Raw genomic sequence first — 19,889 nt, forward strand, 5'->3', positions numbered from 1 at the left:
CTCTCTGTCTCTCTCTCTCTCTCTTGTCTTCCTTGTCCTCTGCCACCATCCCTCTGTTGGCTCTGTCATTATTCCTCACCTCATCTAAAATATCTTCTCTCATCCTCTTTTTCATCTCTCTCTTCTTCTTTCCTCTCCATAGTTTTTCATCTCACAATTTGTGCTTTATTGACATGACTATGAACGGACCAACAAAAATGTGATAGCAGTTAATAATTTACTCCCCTCTCTCTTTTTCTCCCTATATCTCTCCTCTCTCCCCTCCTCCCCCTCTCCCCTCCTCTCTCTCAATTCAATTCAATTCAATTCAATTCAAGGGGCTTTATTGTCATGGGAAACGTGTTAACGTTGCCAAAGCAAGTAAAATAGATAATATACAAAAGTGAAATAAACAATAAAAATGAACAATAAACATTACACTCACAGAAGTTCCAAAAGAATAAAGACATTACAAATGTCTTATTATATATATATATATACAGTGTTGTAATGATGTACAAATGGTTAAAGTACAAAAGGGAAAATAAATAAGCATAAATATAGGTTGTATTTACAATGGTGTTTATTCTTCACAGGTCACAAATCTTGCTGCTGTGATGGCACACTGTGGAATTTCACCCAGTAGATATGAGAGTTTATCAGAATCTGTTTTTTTATTTTTTTATTCTTTTTGGATCTGTGTAATCTGAGGGAAATATGTATCTCTAATATGGTCATACATTGGGCAGGAGGTTAGGAAGTGCAGCTTAAGTTTGGGTCAGTCACGGTGGTCAGGTATTCTGCCACTGTGTACTCTCTGTTTAGGGCCAAATAGCATTCTAGTTTGCTCTGTTTTTTTTGTTAATTCTTTCCAATATGTCAAGTAATTATCTTTCTGTTTTCTCATGATTTGGTTGGGTCTAATTGTGTTGCTGTCTCTATCGCCCTCTTCCCCCTAGGTAGTGTATCGTATCAGAGCAGTGGAGCATCGCACCAGGTTGCTGGTCATCGACAAAGAGACAGATGATTACCTGCGTAGTCACGGGCTGGCCTGCACAGAGGACCTCGCCGTTGAGATGGGCAATCTCTCTCCCCGGCCCTCCCACTTCACCTCCCCCTCAGCCTCCCCTGTAGCCCAGGGGGAAGTCCTCTCACCCTCACCCATACACATCCTCACTAAAGCACTCAAACACACCTCCGCCTCACCCAGAAGGACGGATACACGATCGCCGACGTCAAGCCTGATGATTGGCACCAAGAAAAGGGTAGGTGATGTGGTAGGGTAGATGGTATCTATTCAGTGGGGATACTTGGTCACTCTCTAAGCACAAAAACAGTTGTATTTAACCTAGCGCTGCTAGGCAGTCCCAGGTCGTTACCTCCCTCCGCTTGGCCCTAACCCTTATTTAATACCTAGTGAACCCAGTCCCAGGTCGTTACCTCCCTCCCCTTGGCCCTAACCCTTATTTAATACCTAGTGAACCCAGTCCCAGGTTGTTACCTCCCTCCGCTTGGCCCTAACCCTTATTTAATACCTAGTGAACCCAGTCCCAGGTCGTTACCTCCCTCCGCTTGGCCCTAACCCTTATTTAATACCTAGTGAACCCAGTCCCAGGTCGTTACCTCCCTCCGCTTGGCCCTAACCCTTATTTAATACCTAGTGAACCCAGTCCCAGGTCGTTACCTCCCTCCGCTTGGCCCTAACCCTTATTTAATATCTATTGAACCCAGTCCCAGGTCGTTACCTCCCTCCACTTGGCCCAAACCCTTATTTAATATCTAGTGAACCCAGTCCCAGGTCGTTACCTCCCTCCGCTTGGCCCTAACCCTTATTTAATACCTAGTGAACCCAGTCCCAGTTCGTTACCTCCCTCCGCTTGGCCCTAACCCTTATTTAATACCTAGTGAACCCAGTCCCAGGTCGTTACCTCCCTCCGCTTGGCCCTAACCCTTATTTAATATCTATTGAACCCAGTCCCAGGTCGTTACCTCCCTCCGCTTGGCCCTAACCCTTATTTAATACCTAGTGAACCCAATCCCAGGTCGTTACCTCCCTCCGCTTGGCCCTAACCCTTATTTAATATCTATTGAACCCAGTCCCAGGTCGTTACCTCCCTCCACTTGGCCCAAACCCTTATTTAATATCTAGTGAACCCAGTCCCAGGTCGTTACCTCCGCTTGGCCCTAACCCTTATTTAATACCTAGTGAACCCAGTCCCAGGTCGTTACCTCCCTCTGCTTGGCCCAAACCCTTCAATGTTTTCAGATCTGTAAGGTGGAAGCTGAACCTACTAAACCCTTTAGGCACACTAACATCGAGGGGTTAGGGCCAAGGTGAAGGGATAGGGAACAATTTGGGACTGGCTGCAAGAGTGTCCACTACAGGTCCTGTGTGGCTCAGTTGGTGCTTGCAACGCCAGGGCTGTGGGTTTGATTTCCACGGGTGGGGAATCACTTTGGATAAGATTGTTTGCTAAACGTTTTTTTTTGTTTAAATTGCCTCACTATTAAATCAAATCAAATCAAATCAAATGTTATTTGTCACATACACATGGTTAGCAGATGTTAATGCGAGTGTAGCGAAATGCTTGTGCTTCTAGTTCCGACAATGCAGTAATAATCCAACAAGTAATCTAACTAACAATTCCACAAAAAAAACTACTGTCTTATACACAGTGTAAGGGGATAAAGAATATGTACATAAAGATATATGAATGAGTGATGGTACAGAGCAGCTTAGGCAAGATACAGTAGATGGTATCGAGTACAGTATATACATGAGATGAGTATGTAAACAAAGTGGCATAGTTAAAGTGGCTAGTGATACATGTATTACATAAGGATGCAGTCGATGATATAGAGTACAGTATATACGTATACATATGAGATGAATGATGTAGGGTATGTAAACATTATATTAGGTAGCATTGTTTAAAGTGGCTAGTGATATATTTTACATAATTTCCCATCAATTCCCATTATTAAAGTGGCTGGAGTTGAGTCAGTGTGTTGGCAGCAGCCACTCAATGTTAGTGGTGGCTGTTTAACAGTCTGATGGCCTTGATATAGAAGCTGTTTTTCAGTCTCTCGGTCCCAGCTTTGATGCACCTGTACTGACCTCGCCTTCTGGATGATAGCGGGGTGAACAGGCAGTGGCTCGGGTGGTTGTTGTCCTTGATGATCTTTATGGCCTTCCTGTAACATCGGGTGGTGTAGGTGTCCTGGAGGGCAGGTAGTTTGCCCCTGGTGATGCGTTGTGCAGACCTCACTACCCTCTGGAGAGCATTACGGTTGAGGGCAGAGCAGTTGCCGTACCAGGCGGTGATACAGCCCGCCAGGATGCTCTCGATTGTGCATCTGTAGAAGTTTGTGAGTGCTTTTGGTGACAAGCCGAATTTCTTCAGCCTCCTGAGGTTGAAGAGGCGCTGCTGCGCCTTCTTCACGATGCTGTCTGTGTGAGTGGACCAATTCAGTTTGTCTGTGATGTGTATGCCGTGGAACTTAAAACTTACTACCCTCTCCACTACTGTTCCATCAATGTGGATAGGGGGGTGTTCCCTCTGCTGTTTCCTGAAGTCCACAATCATCTCCTTAGTTTTGTTGACGTTGAGTGTGAGGTTATTTTCCTGACACCACACTCCGAGGGCCCTCACCTCCTCCCTGTAGGCCGTCTCGTCGTTGTTGGTAATCAAGCCTACCACTGTTGTGTCGTCCGCAAACTTGATGATTGAGTTGGAGGCGTGCGTGGCCACGCAGTCGTGGGTGAACAGGGAGTACAGGAGAGGGCTCAGAACGCACCCTTGTGGGGCCCCAGTGTTGAGGATCAGCGGGGTGGAGATGTCGTTGCCTACCCTCACCACCTGGGTGCGGCCCGTCAGGAAGTCCAGTACCCAGTTGCACAGGGCGGGGTCGAGACCCAGGGTCTCAAGCTTGATGACGAGCTTGGAGGGTACTATGGTGTTGAATGCCGAGCTGTAGTCGATGAACAGCATTCTCACATAGGTATTCCTCTTGTCCAGATGGGTTAGGGCAGTGTGCAGTGTGGTTGAGATTGCATCGTCTGTGGAAATTGGAGTGGGTCTAGGGTGTCAGGTAGGGTGGAGGTGATATGGTCCTTGACTAGTCTTTCAAAGCACTTCATGATGACGGAAGTGAGTGCTACGGGGCGGTAGTCGTTTAGCTCAGTTACCTTAGCTTTCTTGGGAACAGGAACAATGGTGGCCCTCTTGAAGCATGTGGGAACAGCAGACTGGTATAGGGATTGATTGAATATGTCCGTGAACACACCGGCCAGCTGGTCTGCGCATGCTCTGAGGGCGCGGCTGGGGATGCCATCTGGGCCTGCAGCCTTGCGATGGTTAACACGTTTAAATGTTTTACTCACCTCGGCTGCAGTGAAGGAGAGTCCGCATGTTTTCGTTGCAGGCCGTGTCAGCGGCACTGTATTGTCCTCAAAGCGGGCAAAAAAGTTATTTAGTCTGCCTGGGAGCAAGACATCCTGGTCCGTGACTGGGCTGGTTATCTTCTCGTAGTCCGTGATTGACTGTAGACCCTGCCACATACCTCTTGCGTCTGAGCCGTTGAATTGAGATTCTACTTTGTCTCTATACTGACGCTTAGCTTGTTTGATAGCCTTGCGGAGGGAATAGCTGCACTGTTTGTATTTGGTCATGTTACCAGTCACCTTGCCCTGATTAAAAGCAGTGGTTCCCGCTTTCAGTTTCATGCGAATGCTGCCATCAATCCACGGTTTCTGGTTAGGGAATGTTTTAATCGTTGCTATGGGAACGACATCTTCAACGCACGTTCTAATGAACTCGCACACCGAATCAGCGTATTCGTCAATGTTGTTATCTGACGCAATACGAAACATATCCCAGTCCACGTGATGGAAGCAGTCTTGGAGTGTGGAATCAGATTGGTCAGACCAGCGTTGGACAGACCTCAGCATGGGAGCTTCTTGTTTTAGTTTCTGTCTGTAGGCAGGGATCAGCAAAATGGAGTCGTGGTCAGCTTTTCCGAAAGGAGGGCGGGGCAGGGCCTTATATGCGTCGCGGAAGTTAGAGTAACAATGATCCAAGGTTTTTTCAGCCCTAGTTGCGCAATCGATATGCTGATACAATTTAGGGAGTCTTGTTTTCAGATTAGCCTTGTTAAAATCCCCAGCTACAATGAATGCAGCCTCAGGATGTATAGATTCCAGTTTGCAAAGAGTCAAATAAAGTTCGTCCAGAGCCATCGATGTGTCTGCTTGGGGGGGAATATATACGGCTGTGATTATAATCAAAGAGAATTCTCCTTGTAGATAATGCGGTCGACTTTTGATTGTGAGGAATTCTAAATCAGGTGAACAGAAGGATTTGACTTCCTGTATATTTCTGTGATCACACCACGTCTCGTTAGCCATAAGGCATACGCCCCCGCCCCTCTTCTTACCAGAAAGATGTTTGTTTCTGTCGCCGCGATGCGTGGAGAAACCCGCTGGCTGCACCGCCTCCGATAGCGTCTCTCCAGTGAGCCATGTTTCCGTGAAGCAAAGAACGTTACAGTCTCTGATGTCCCTCTGGAATGCTACCCTTGCTCGGATTTCATCAACCTTGTTGTCAAGAGACTGGACATTGGCGAGAAGAATGCTAGGGAGTGGTGCACGATGTGCCCGTCTCCGGAGTCTGACCAGAAGACCGCCTCGTTTCCCTCTTTTACGGAGTCGTTTTTTGGGGTCGCCGGCTGGGATCCATTCCGTTGTCCTGGTTGAAAGGCAGAACACAGGATCCGCTTCGTGAAAATCATATTCTTGGTCGTACTGATGGTGAGTTGACGCTGATCTTATGTTCAGTAGTTCTTCTCGACTGTATGTAATGAAACCTAAGATGACCTGGAGTACTAATGTAAGAAATAACACCTAAAAAAACAAAAAACTGCATAGTTTCCTAGGAACGCGAAGCAAGGCGGCCATCTCTGTCGGCGCCGGAAGTGTATTTATTATACCAGGGTTACAATAGTTAACCCTTCCTTTTCAGTTCAGCTGTTCAGCTCCTAACTTGAATTGCAGGGTCTTTATCCACAAAGTGTGTAGGAGGTGGAGTGCTGATCAAGTCCATGTTGTCTTATTCATTATAATCTAAAAGGCTAAACTGATCCTAGATCAGGTCCCCACCTGTCCATGTAGTCTTATTCATTATAATCTAAAATGTGAAATGTACCTCCCGAGTGGCGCAGCGGGTTTTTAGGCATCACTACAGCCCCGGGTTCAATCCCAGGCTGTGTCACACCCGGCCGTGACCGGGAGACCCTTGAGGCGGCGCACAATTGGCCCGGTGTCGTCCGGGTTAGGGGAGGGTTTGGCCCAGTGTCGTCCGGGTTAGGGGAGGGTTTGGCCCAGTGTCGTCCGGGTTAGGGGAGGGTTTGGCCGGCCGGGATTTCCTTGTCCCATCGCAGTCTAGCAACTCCTTGTGGTGGGCAGGGTGCCTGCAAGCTGACTTAGGTCACCAGCTGTGCGGCTGGCTTCCGGGTAAAACAAGCAGTGTGTCAAGAAGCAGTGCGGCTTTGCAGGGTCGTGTTTCGGAGGACGCATGGCTCTTGACCTTCGCCTCTCCCGAGTCCGTAGGGGAGTTGCAGCGATGGGACAAGACTGTAACTACCAATTGGGGAGAAAAATGGGTAAAAAGAAAACAAAAAAACAAGGTGAAACTGATCTTAGATCAGCACTCCTACTTTGAGACACTTGATGAATATGGGAATTCACTGTGTACTCTGAGAGGAGGAGAGTGAATTGGTCTGGAGAAACAGATGGTAAACTGGTCTGACCCAGTTGAGATAAATATAGACAGACAGACAGACAGACATGAGAGGAGAGGAGAGGAGAGGAGAGGAGAGGAGAGGAGGAGGAGAGGAGAGGAGAGGAGAGGAGAGGGAGAGGAGAGGAGAGGAGAGGAGAGGAGGAGAGGAGAGGAGGAGGAGAGGAGAGGAGAGGAGAGGAGAGGAGAGGAGAGGAGAGGAGAGGAGAGGAGAGAAAAGGAGAGAAGAGGACAGTGTTGTTTTACCTGTCAGATAATCAGGATCAGACAGGCACCTGGTGGGCTGTGATTGGTTTAAATCCTACATACTGTGACCAGTGCCTGAATTGGAATCTGTTTAAATCCTGTCCATTGTACTAACCAGTGCTTCAATTAGACAACCGGCTATTTCTGCTAGTGAATGAACGAGCAGCGAGGTGAGAGAGAGAGAGAGTAAGAGCAATGATATATCGTTTGTGATTAATCGAGCTTCCGGCATATAGCTGTCATCTGTGTTGGTAAGATGGTTTTAATTTGCAACCACACACACACACATGCACACACACACACACACACACACACACACACACACACACACACACACACAACACACACACACACACACACACACACACACACACACACACACACACACACACACACAGAGAGAGAGAGAGACACACGCTCTCTCTATCTTATTCTACCTCCCACTCTGCGTTCAAACACACCTGTGTTGTTGAGGAGAGATCAGAGTTAGAGGGAATTAGATCAGCCGTCAGGCATGGACCAGAGCAGGTCAGATACACAGTCTGTCCATGGACCAGAGCAGGTCAGATATACACATTCTGTCCATGGACCAGAGCAGGTCAGATACACAGTCTGTCCATGGACCAGAGCAGGTCAGATACACAGTCTGTCCATGGACCAGAGCAGGTCAGATACACACAGTCTGTCCATGGACCAGAGCAGGTCAGATACACAGTCTGTCCATGGACCAGAGCAGGTCAGATACACAGTCTGTCCATGGACCAGAGCAGGTCAGATAGACACAGTCTGTCCATGGACCAGAGCAGGTCAGATACACACAGTCTGTCCATGGACCAGAGCAGGTCAGATACACAGTCTGTCCATGGACCAGAGCAGGTCAGATACACACAGTCTGTCCATGGACCAGAGCAGGTCAGATACACAGTCTGTCCATGGACCAGAGCAGGTCAGATACACAGTCTGTCCATGGACCAGAGCAGGTCAGATAGACACAGTCTGTCCATGGACCAGAGCAGGTCAGATACACACAGTCTGTCCATGGACCAGAGCAGGTCAGATACACAGTCTGTCCATGGACCAGAGCAGGTCAGATACACAGTCTGTCCATGGACCAGAGCAGGTCAGATGCACACAGTCTGTCCATGGACCAGAGCAGGTCAGATACACACAGTCTGTCCATGGACCAGAGCAGGTCAGATACACACAGTCTGTCCATGGACCAGAGCAGGTCAGATACACAGTCTGTCCATGGACCAGAGCAGGTCAGATACACAGTCTGTCCATGGACCAGAGCAGGTCAGATACACAGTCTGTCCATGGACCAGAGCAGGTCAGATACACAGTCTGTCCATGGACCAGAGCAGGTCAGATACACAGTCTGTCCATGGACCAGAGCAGGTCAGATACACACAGTCTGTCCATGGACTAGAGCAGGTCAGATACACAGTCTGTCCATGGACTAGAGCAGGTCAGATACACACAGTCTGTCCATGGACTAGAGCAGGTCAGATACACACAGTCTGTCCATGGACCAGAGCAGGTCAGATACACACAGTCTGTCCATGGACTAGAGCAGGTCAGATACACAGTCTGTCCATGGACTAGAGCAGGTCAGATACACACAGTCTGTCCATGAACCAGAGCAGGTCAGATACACACAGTCTGTCCATGGACTAGAGCAGGTCAGATACACACAGTCTGTCCATGGACTAAAGCAGGTCAGATACACACAATCTGTTCATGGACTAGAGCAGGTCAGATACACACAATCTGTCCATGGACTAGAGCAGGTCAGATACACACAGTCTGTCCATGGACCAGAGCAGGTCAGATACACAGTCTGTCCATGGACCAGAGCAGGTCAGATACACACAGTCTGTCCATGGACCAGAGCAGGTCAGATACACACAGTCTGTCCATGGACCAGAGCAGGTCAGATACACAGTCTGTCCATGGACCAGAGCAGGTCAGATACACACAGTCTGTCCATGGACCAGAGCAGGTCAGATACACAGTCTGTCCATGGACCAGAGCAGGTCAGATACACAGTCTGTCCATGGACCAGAGCAGGTCAGATACACACAGTCTGTCCATGGACCAGAGCAGGTCAGATACACACAGTCTGTCCATGGACCAGAGCAGGTCAGATACACAGTCTGTCCATGGACCAGAGCAGGTCAGATACACAGTCTGTCCATGGACCAGAGCAGGTCAGATGCACACAGTCTGTCCATGGACCAGAGCAGGTCAGATACACACAGTCTGTCCATGGACTAGAGCAGGTCAGATACACACAGTCTGTCCATGGACCAGAGCAGGTCAGATACACAGTCTGTCCATGGACTAGAGCAGGTCAGATACACAGTCTGTCCATGGACCAGAGCAGGTCAGATACACAGTCTGTCCATGGACCAGAGCAGGTCAGATACACAGTCTGTCCATGGACCAGAGCAGGTCAGATACACAGTCTGTCCATGGACTAGAGCAGGTCAGATACACACAGTCTGTCCATGGACTAGAGCAGGTCAGATACACAGTCTGTCCATGGACTAGAGCAGGTCAGATACACACAGTCTGTCCATGGACTAGAGCAGGTCAGATACACACAGTCTGTCCATGGACCAGAGCAGGTCAGATACACACAGTCTGTCCATGGACTAGAGCAGGTCAGATACACAGTCTGTCCATGGACTAGAGCAGGTCAGATACACACAGTCTGTCCATGGACCAGAGCAGATCAGATACACACAGTCTGTCCATGGACTAGAGCAGGTCAGATACACACAGTCTGTCCATGGACTAAAGCAGGTCAGATACACACAATCTGTTCGTGGACTAGAGCAGGTCAGATACACACAATCTGTCCATGGACTAGAGCAGGTCAGATACACACAGTCTGTCCATGGGCCAGAGCAGGTCAGATACACAGTCTGTCCATGGACCAGAGCAGGTCAGATACACAGTCTGTCCATGGACCAGAGCAGGTCAGATACACAGTCTGTCCATGGACCAGAGCAGGTCAGATACACACAGTCTGTCCATGGACCAGAGCAGGTCAGATACACACAGTCTGTCCATGGACCAGAGCAGGTCAGATACACACAGTCTGTCCATGGACCAGAGCAGGTCAGATACACACAGTCTGTCCATGAACCAGAGCAGGTCAGATACACACAGTCTGTCCATGGACTAGAGCAGGTCAGATACACACAGTCTGTCCATGGACTAAAGCAGGTCAGATACACACAATCTGTCCATGGACCAGAGCAGGTCAGATACACACAGTCTGTCCATGGACTAAAGCAGGTCAGATACACACAGTCTGTCCATGGACTAGAGCAGGTCAGATACACAGTCTGTCCATGGACTAGAGCAGGTCAGATACACACAGTCTGTCCATGGACCAGAGCAGGTCAGATACACAGTCTGTCCATGGACTAGAGCAGGTCAGATACACAGTCTGTCCTTGGTACCTGTTCTTACATCACCCATCACTCACCAACCCTTTTTGACATGTCAGCAAAAAATACTCTCAATACCTTTGTGTCTCCCTGTTTATTGCACGCCTCTCTGTTCCCAAGGTAACAATATAACCCAATCACAATCTGCTACATTTAAAACTGGTTTGGTGTCCATGTACAGAGATATTTGAAAGGATACAGGGTTTTTTTTCTCCAAAGATCTCAGGTGTCATAATGTCCTTTAGAACCTCAGTGCTTTGTTGTAGTTCCTTTGATGATCTGGTTCAGGCTCCGGTCCAAACCCTTGTCCTTTAGGACCCCAAATCCCCAAAACAAAAGATCCCTGTTATAGTGATGGGAAGTTTGGCTCTTTTTACTAACTACTGTTTTTTTATTTTTAAAAACGAATATTTCGTTCATTTGAGGCAGTAATGTTCAGAGTCCGCAGGCCCCGTTACCGGGGAATAGAAAACTCGAAAGAGTCATGATTCTACAATCTTCTAGTTCCCCATAGGGGGCTTATTGGAGCTGTCATTTGTGGCTGAGGTTTGTAAACTTGTGCTTTAAACAATGTTCATTTGTTGATTCCTAGGCATACAAATAAGATTATTTATTGATACATTTGAAACCGGACTAGATTGTGAACGACTCTTGGCGGAATGCATTGCTTGACTGCCGGCCGGGTTATTAGCAGCCTGACGACTCTTCCGCTGCTCTGTCTTTCGCTACAAACTTTCTCATTGCGGAGAAGTAACGTCAGTGGGCGTGGCGTAGCGTTTGTTCCGGAGCAAGTAGTCTGGGTTGCCAGGCAAGGTGGTAAAGTCGTTCGCGAACTGCAGATTCCCCAGAAAGATTAGTTCTTGAGCAGAGGCTGTGTATGTTTTGGTTCTACAAAACGGTGTCCATCAAAACATTCAATAATTAATTGCTTTAATTCTTGCACCTTATCAGTTCTAAATATGTAGGTTGCATCTCATGGTCTACTTTCCTGCGCGTATATGACAGACAGGTGGTCGGAGCACGTCTCTGGAGCACTGAGATATAAAGTCCAGCCACTGAGCCAAAGGAGCTTGTGTTAGAGCCGCTGCATGGCCAGTATCTGCATTGGCCGAGCAGCACTTACGGTGATACAGCCTCTGCAAAAGTCAGCGAACTCATACTTCTTGAGCTGTTGAGCAGAGCTGTTGTGAAAGAAGTTGTCAAGGAAGTGAGTTTGCGTTTATACAGGAGCTCCCACCCCGACCTACCTTCAACCAATCATGTCAATGCAGAGCTATATGGAGCCCTCCACATTGTTACAACATCATGTGGGATGGAGCTCAATTTGGCCTTTGGAGGCTCCACAATTGCGTCACACCCTCCAGTCAGAGCTCCCAGATCAAGCATAACTAGCTTTTAATCCATCTGTAGGATTCACTGCAGCCAGCACAAGCAGGTCAAACCACAGACTAAAATGAACAAGTCACTCAGAAAAACGAATCATCACTCTCGAGTCAGTATAAAGAGGCATTCAAAAAGAAGGAATCGTTCACGAACTACACATCACTAATCCTTATATAGTGCACAACTTTTAACCTATGGACCCTGGTCAAAAGTATTGCACTAAATAGGGAATATGGTGGTGGGTGGCCCAACATTCTACAGGTATTCAAACTGTGGTGGGTGGCCCAACATTCTACAGGTATTCAAACTGTGGTGGGTGGCCCAACATTCTACAGGTATTCAAACTGTGGTGGGTGGCCCAACATTCTACAGGTATTCAAACTGTGGTGGGTGGCCCAACATTCTACAGGTATTCAAACTGTGGTGGGTGGCCCAACATTCTACAGGTATTCAAACTGTGGTGGGTGGACCAACATTCTACAGGTATTCAAACTGTGGTGGGTGGCCCAACATTCTACAGGTATTCAAGCTGTGGTGGGTGACCCAACATCCTCTCCCCTTTTGTCTGCTGTTTGCATGTTCTTCCCCCTGTAGGCCTACCTGTGGAGGTGTGAAGGGTGTTGTGTCACTGCTGGGGAACTGATGCAGCCCTATCAGATGACATACATGCTGTACTGCAGCTTCTACAATACACTCTGAAATGAAATGAAGCAGGAGGAGGGGCGTTGTTTTACAGACGGGGAGCACAGACACACACAGTGTTGCTATGTCCACGTTCCCCTGTCTGTGGCCTAGTTCACATCTACAGTGCATTCTGAAAGGTTTTTTTTTTTAAGAATGTAGTTTTTCAAGGTGTTTGTTACGTTACAGCCTTATTCTAAAACGGATTAAATTCATGTTTTAACTCATCAAGGTGAAATAAATCAAATAAATAAATAAAAAATCTATCTACACGCAATACCCGATAATGACAAAGCGAAAACAGAAATACCTTATTTGCATAAGTATTCAGACCCTTTGCTATGACACTCGAAATTGACAGAGCTCCAGAGGTCCTCTGTGGCGATGGGAGAACTTTCCAGAAAGACAACCATCTCTGCACCACTCCACCAAACAGGCCTTTATGGAAGAGTGGCCAGACGAAAGCCACTCCTCAGTAAAAAGGCACATGACAGCCCGCTTGGAGTTTGCCAAAAGGCACCTAAAGGACTCTCAGACCACGAGAAACAATATTCTCTGGTCTGATGAAACCAAGCTTGAACTCATTGGCCTGAATGCCAAGCATCCCGTCTTGGGAAAACCGGGCACCATCCCTACGGTGAAGCATGGTGGTGGCAGCATCATGCTGTGGGGATGTTTTTCAGCGGCAGGGACTGGGAGACTAGTCAGGATTGAGGGAAAGATGAACATAGCAAAGTACAGAGAGATCCTTGATGAAAACCTGCTCAAGAGCGCTCAGGACCTCAGACTGGGGCAAAGGTTCACCTTCCAACAGGACAACGACCCTAAGCACACAGCCAAGACAACGCAGGAGTGGCTTCGGGATAAGTCTCTGAATGTCCTTGAGTGGCCCAGCCAGAGCCCGGACTTGAACCCGATCTAAAATCTCTGGAGAGACCTGAAAATAGCTGTGCAGCGACACTGCCCATCCAACCTGACAGAGCTTGAGAGGATCTGCAGAGAAGAATGGGAGAAACCCCCCAAATACAGGTGTGCCAAGCTTGTAGTCTCAAACCCAAGAAGACTCAAGGCTGTAATCGCTGCCAAAGGTGCTTCAACAAAGTACTGAGTAAAGGGTCTGAATACTTATGTAAATGTGATATTTCCATTTTTTTTTTAAAATACATTTGCTAAAATGTATAAGAACCTGTTTGTGCTTTGTCATAATGGAGTGTGTAGGTTGATGAGGGGGATTTTAGAATGAGGCTGTAACGTAACAAAAGGTTTTAAAACGTCAAGGGGTATGAATACTTCCCGAATACAGCATGTTGGCCACGAGTGCATTGAAGTACCGTTAATGAGATCCTATTCACGATAAACGCTGCAGATTTCAGCTCAATCAAATAAAATAAAATAAAATGTATTTATATATATAGCCCTTCGTACATCAACTGATATCTCAAAGTGCTGTACAGAAACCCAGCCTAAAACCCCAAACAGCAAGCAATGCAGGTGTAGAAGCAATCAGAAAGTACTTTTACATTTCAAGTGCTATGTGCCTCTGATTGAAACCCGTAGGAAGTTGTTTTAGTTAGAGGGATTACAGAGACAGTATGGTTTAGAGGGATTACAGGGACAGTATGGTTTAGAGGGATTACAGGGACAGTATGGTTTAGAGGGATTACAGAGACAGTATGGTTTAGAGGGATTATAGAGACAGTATGGTTTAGTTAGAGGGATTACAGGGACAGTATGGTTTAGAGGGATTACAGAGACAGTATGGTTTAGAGGGATTACAGAGACAGTATGGTTTAGAGGGATTACAGAGACAGTATGGTTTAGAGGGATTACAGAGACAGTATGGTTTAGTTAGAGGGATTACAGAGACAGTATGGTTTAGAGGGATTACAGGGACAGTATGGTTTGGTTTATTAGAGGGTTTACAGAGACAGTATGGTTTAGAGGGATTACAGAGACAGTATGGTTTAGAGGGATTACAGAGACAGTATGGTTTTTAGAGGGATTACAGAGACAGTATGGTTTAGAGGGATTACAGAGACAGTATGGTTTAGAGGGATTACAGGGACAGTATGGTTTAGTTAGAGGGATTACAGAGACAGTATGGTTTTTAGAGGGATTACAGAGACAGTATGGTTTAGAGGGATTACAGAGACAGTATGGTTTAGTTAGAGGGTTACAGAGACAGTATGGTTTAGAGGGATTACAGAGACAGTATGGTTTAGTCAGAGGGATTACAGACAGTATGGTTTAGTTAGAGGGATTACAGAGACAGTATGGTTTAGAGGGATTACAGGGACAGTATGGTCTAGTTAGAGGGATTACAGAGACAGTATGGTTTAGAGGGATTACAGAGACAGTATGGTTTAGAGGGATTACAGGGACAGTATGGCCTAATTAGAGGGGTTACAGAGACAGTATGGTTTAGAGGGATTACAGGGACAGTATGGCCTAGTTAGAGGGTTTACAGAGACAGTATGGTTTAGAGGGATTACAGGGACAGTATGGCCTAGTTAGAGGGGTTACAGAGACAGTATGGTTTAGTTAGAGGGATTACAGAGACAGTATGGTTTAGAGGGATTACAGAGACAGTATGGTTTAGAGGGATTACAGAGACAGTATGGTTTAGAGGCATTACAGAGACAGTATGGTTTAGAGGGATTACAGAGACAGTATGGTTTAGAGGGATTACAGGGACAGTATGGCCTAGTTAGAGGGATTACAGAGACAGTATGGTTTAGAGGGATTACAGAGACAGTATGGTTTAGAGGGATTACAGGGACAGTATGGCCTAGTTAGAGGGGTTACAGAGACAGTATGGTTTAGAGGGATTACAGGGACAGTATGGCCTAGTTAGAGGGGTTACAGAGACAGTATGGTTTAGAGGGATTACAGGGACAATATGGCCTAGTTAGAGGGGTTACAGAGACAGTATGGTTTAGAGGGATTACAGAGACAGTATGGTTTAGAGGGATTACAGGGACAGTATGGTTTAGAGGGATTACAGGGACAGTATGGTTTAGAGGGATTACAGAGACAGTATGGTTTAGAGGGATTATAGAGACAGTATGGTTTAGTTAGAGGGATTACAGGGACAGTATGGTTTAGAGGGATTACAGGGACATTATGGTTTAGTTAGAGGGATTACAGAGACAGTATGTTTTAGAGGGATTACAGAGACAGTATGGTTTAGAGGGATTACAGAGACAGTATGGTTTAGTTAGAGGGGTTACAGAGACAGTATGGTTTAGAGGGATTACAGAGACAGTATGGTTTAGTTAGAGGGATTACAGAGACAGTATGGTTTAGAGGGGTTACAGGGACAGTATGGTTTAGAGGGATTACAGAGACAGTATGGTTTAGAGGGATTACAGAGACAGTATGGTTTAGAGGGATTACAGAGATAGTATGGTTTAGAGGGATTACAGAGACAGTATGGTTTAGTTAGAGGGATTACAGAGACAGTATGGTTTAGTTAGAGGGATTACAGAGACAGTATGGTTTAGTTAGAGGGATTACAGAGACAGTATGGTTTAGAGGGGTTACAGGGACAGTATGGTTTAGAGGGATTACAGAGACAGTATGGTTTAGTTAGAGGGATTACAGAGACAGTATGGTTTAGAGGGGTTACAGGGACAGTATGGTTTAGAGGGATTACAGAGACAGTATGGTTTAGAGGGATTACAGAGACAGTATGGTTTAGAGGGATTACAGAGACAGTATGGTTTAGAGGGATTACAGAGACAGTATGGTTTAGTTAGAGGGATTACAGAGACAGTATGGTTTAGAGGGATTACAGGGACAGTATGGTTTAGAGGGATTACAGAGACAGTATGGTTTAGAGGGATTACAGAGACAGTATGGTTTAGAGGGATTACAGAGACAGTATGGTTTAGTTAGAGGGATTACAGAGACAGTATGGTTTAGAGGGATTACAGAGACAGTATGGTTTAGAGGGATTACAGGGACAGTATGGTTTAGTTAGAGGGCTTACAGAGACAGTATGGTTTAGAGGGATTACAGAGACAGTATGGTTTAGAGGGATTACAGAGACAGTATGGTTTAGTTAGAGGGGTTACAGAGACAGTATGGTTTAGAGGGATTACAGAGACAGTATGGTTTTAGAGGGATTACAGAGACAGTATGGTTTAGTTAGAGGGATTACAGAGACAGTATGGTTTAGAGGGATTACAGGGACAGTATGGTCTAGTTAGAGGGATTACAGAGACAGTATGGTTTAGAGGGATTACAGAGACAGTATGGTTTAGAGGGATTACAGGGACAGTATGGCCTTTAGAGGGATTACAGAGACAGTATGGTTTAGAGGGATTACAGGGACAGTATGGCCTAGTTAGAGGGGTTACAGAGACAGTATGGTTTAGAGGGATTACAGGGACAGTATGGCCTAGTTAGAGGGATTACAGAGACAGTATGGTTTAGTTAGAGGGATTACAGAGACAGTATGGTTTAGAGGGATTACAGAGACAGTATGGTTTAGAGGGATTACAGAGACAGTATGGTTTAGAGGCATTACAGAGACAGTATGGTTTAGAGGGATTACAGAGACAGTATGGTTTAGAGGGATTACAGGGACAGTATGGCCTAGTTAGAGGGATTACAGAGACAGTATGGTTTAGAGGGATTACAGAGACAGTATGGTTTAGAGGGATTACAGGGACAGTATGGTCTAGTTAGAGGGTTACAGAGACAGTATGGTTTAGAGGGATTACAGGGACAGTATGGCCTAGTTAGAGGGTTACAGAGACAGTATGGTTTAGAGGGATTACAGGGACAGTATGGCCTAGTTAGAGGGGTTACAGAGACAGTATGGTTTAGAGGGATTACAGAGACAGTATGGTTTAGAGGGATTACAGAGACAGTATGGTTTAGAGGGATTACAGGGACAGTATGGTTTAGAGGGATTACAGAGACAGTATGGTTTAGAGGGATTATAGAGACAGTATGGTTTAGTTAGAGGGATTACAGGGACAGTATGGTTTAGAGGGATTACAGGGACAGTATGGTTTAGTTAGAGGGATTACAGAGACAGTATGGTTTAGAGGGATTACAGAGACAGTATGGTTTAGTTAGAGGGATTACAGAGACAGTATGGTTTAGTTAGAGGGATTACAGAGACAGTATGGTTTAGAGGGATTACAGAGACAGTATGGTTTAGTTAGAGGGATTACAGAGACAGTATGGTTTAGAGGGATTACAGAGACAGTATGGTTTAGAGGGATTACAGAGATAGTATGGTTTAGAGGGATTACAGAGACAGTATGGTTTAGAGGGATTACAGAGACAGTATGGTTTAGAGGGATTACAGAGACAGTATGGTTTAGTTAGAGGGATTACAGAGACAGTATGGTTTAGTTAGAGGGATTACAGAGACAGTATGGTTTAGTTAGAGGGATTACAGAGACAGTATGGTTTAGAGGGTTACAGGGACAGTATGGTTTAGAGGGATTACAGAGACAGTATGGTTTTTAGAGGGATTACAGAGACAGTATGGTTTAGAGGGATTACAGAGACAGTATGGTTTAGAGGGATTACAGAGACAGTATGGTTTAGAGGGATTACAGAGACAGTATGGTTTAGAGGGATTACAGAGACAGTATGGTTTAGAGGGATTACAGAGACAGTATGGTTTAGTTAGAGGGATTACAGAGACAGTATGGTTTAGAGGGATTACAGAGACAGTATGGTTTAGTTAGAGGGATTACAGAGACAGTATGGTTTAGAGGGATTACAGAGACAGTATGGTTTAGAGGGATTACAGAGACAGTATGGTTTAGTTAGAGGGATTACAGAGACAGTATGGTTTAGAGGGATTACAGAGACAGTATGGTTTAGAGGGATTACAGGGACAGTATGTTTTAGAGGGAATACAGAGACAGTATGGTTTAGTTAGAGGGATTACAGAGACAGTATGGTTTAGAGGGATTACAGAGACAGTATGGTTTAGTTAGAGGGTTACAGAGACAGTATGGTTTAGAGGGATTACAGAGACAGTATGGTTTAGTTAGAGGGATTACAGAGACAGTATGGTTTAGTTAGAGGGATTACAGAGACAGTATGGTTTAGAGGGATTACAGGGACAGTATGGTAGTTAGAGGGATTACAGAGACAGTATGGTTTAGAGGGATTACAGAGACAGTATGGTTTAGAGGGATTAGTATGGGATTACAGAGACAGTATGGTTTAGAGGGATTAGTATGGCCTAGTTAGATTACAGAGACAGTATGGTTTAGAGGGATTACAGGGACAGTATGGTTTAGTTAGAGGGATTACAGAGACAGTATGGTTTAGTTAGAGGGATTACAGAGACAGTATGGTTTAGAGGGATTACAGAGACAGTATGGTTTAGAGGGATTACAGAGACAGTATGGTTTAGAGGGATTACAGAGACAGTATGGTTTAGAGGGATTACAGAGACAGTATGGTTTAGAGGGATTACAGGACAGTATGGTTTAGAGGTTAGAGGGATTACAGAGACAGTATGGTTTAGAGGGATTAGGGAGTATGGAGTTAGATGGGGTTACAGAGACAGTATGGTTTAGGGATTACAGGGACAGTATGGTTTAGGGATTACAGAGACAGTATGGTTTAGAGGGATTACAGGACAGTATGGTTTAGTTAGAGGGATTACAGAGACAGTATGGTTTAGAGGGATTACAGAGACAGTATGGTTTAGAGGGATTACAGGGACAGTATGTTTTAGAGGGAATACAGAGACAGTATGGTTTAGTTAGAGGGATTACAGAGACAGTATGGTTTAGAGGGATTACAGAGACAGTATGGTTTAGAGGGATTACAGAGACAGTATGGTTTAGTTAGAGGGATTACAGAGACAGTATGGTTTAGAGGGATTACAGAGACAGTATGGTTTAGAGGGATTACAGAGACAGTATGGTTTAGTTAGAGGGATTACAGAGACAGTATGGTTTAGTTAGAGGGATTACAGAGACAGTATGGTTTAGTTAGAGGGATTACAGAGACAGTATGGTTTAGTTAGAGGGATTACAGAGACAGTGTGGTTTAGTTAGAGGGATTACAGAGACAGTATGGTTTAGAGGGATTACAGAGACAGTATGGTTTAGTTAGAGGGATTACAGAGACAGTATGGTTTAGTTAGAGGGATTACAGAGACAGTATGGTTTAGAGGGATTACAGAGACAGTATGGTTTAGAGGGATTACAGAGACAGTATGGTTTAGAGGGATTACAGAGACAGTATGGTTTAGTTAGAGGGATTACAGAGACAGTATGGTTTAGTTAGAGGGGTTACAGAGACAGTGTGGTTTAGTTAGAGGGATTACAGACAGTATGGTTTAGTTAGAGGGATT

General features: G+C 45.7%; 1 protein-coding gene across 1 annotated transcript in view; it reads left to right on the forward strand.

The window, feature by feature from the left end:
* Positions 1-19,889, forward strand: part of LOC112241490 (Na(+)/H(+) exchange regulatory cofactor NHE-RF2-like) — a 39,624-nt gene that overhangs the window by 4,727 nt on the left and 15,008 nt on the right. Inside the window, exon 2 of the mRNA XM_042315331.1 lies at positions 939-1,244. Within this exon, the coding sequence (XP_042171265.1) occupies positions 939-1,244 (306 nt within the window). The remainder of the gene's footprint in view (positions 1-938; positions 1,245-19,889) is intronic.

This window comes from Oncorhynchus tshawytscha, unplaced genomic scaffold (genome assembly GCF_018296145.1).
Source record: "Oncorhynchus tshawytscha isolate Ot180627B unplaced genomic scaffold, Otsh_v2.0 Un_contig_4173_pilon_pilon, whole genome shotgun sequence".
In the NCBI taxonomy this organism is placed as follows: Eukaryota; Metazoa; Chordata; class Actinopteri; order Salmoniformes; family Salmonidae; genus Oncorhynchus; species Oncorhynchus tshawytscha.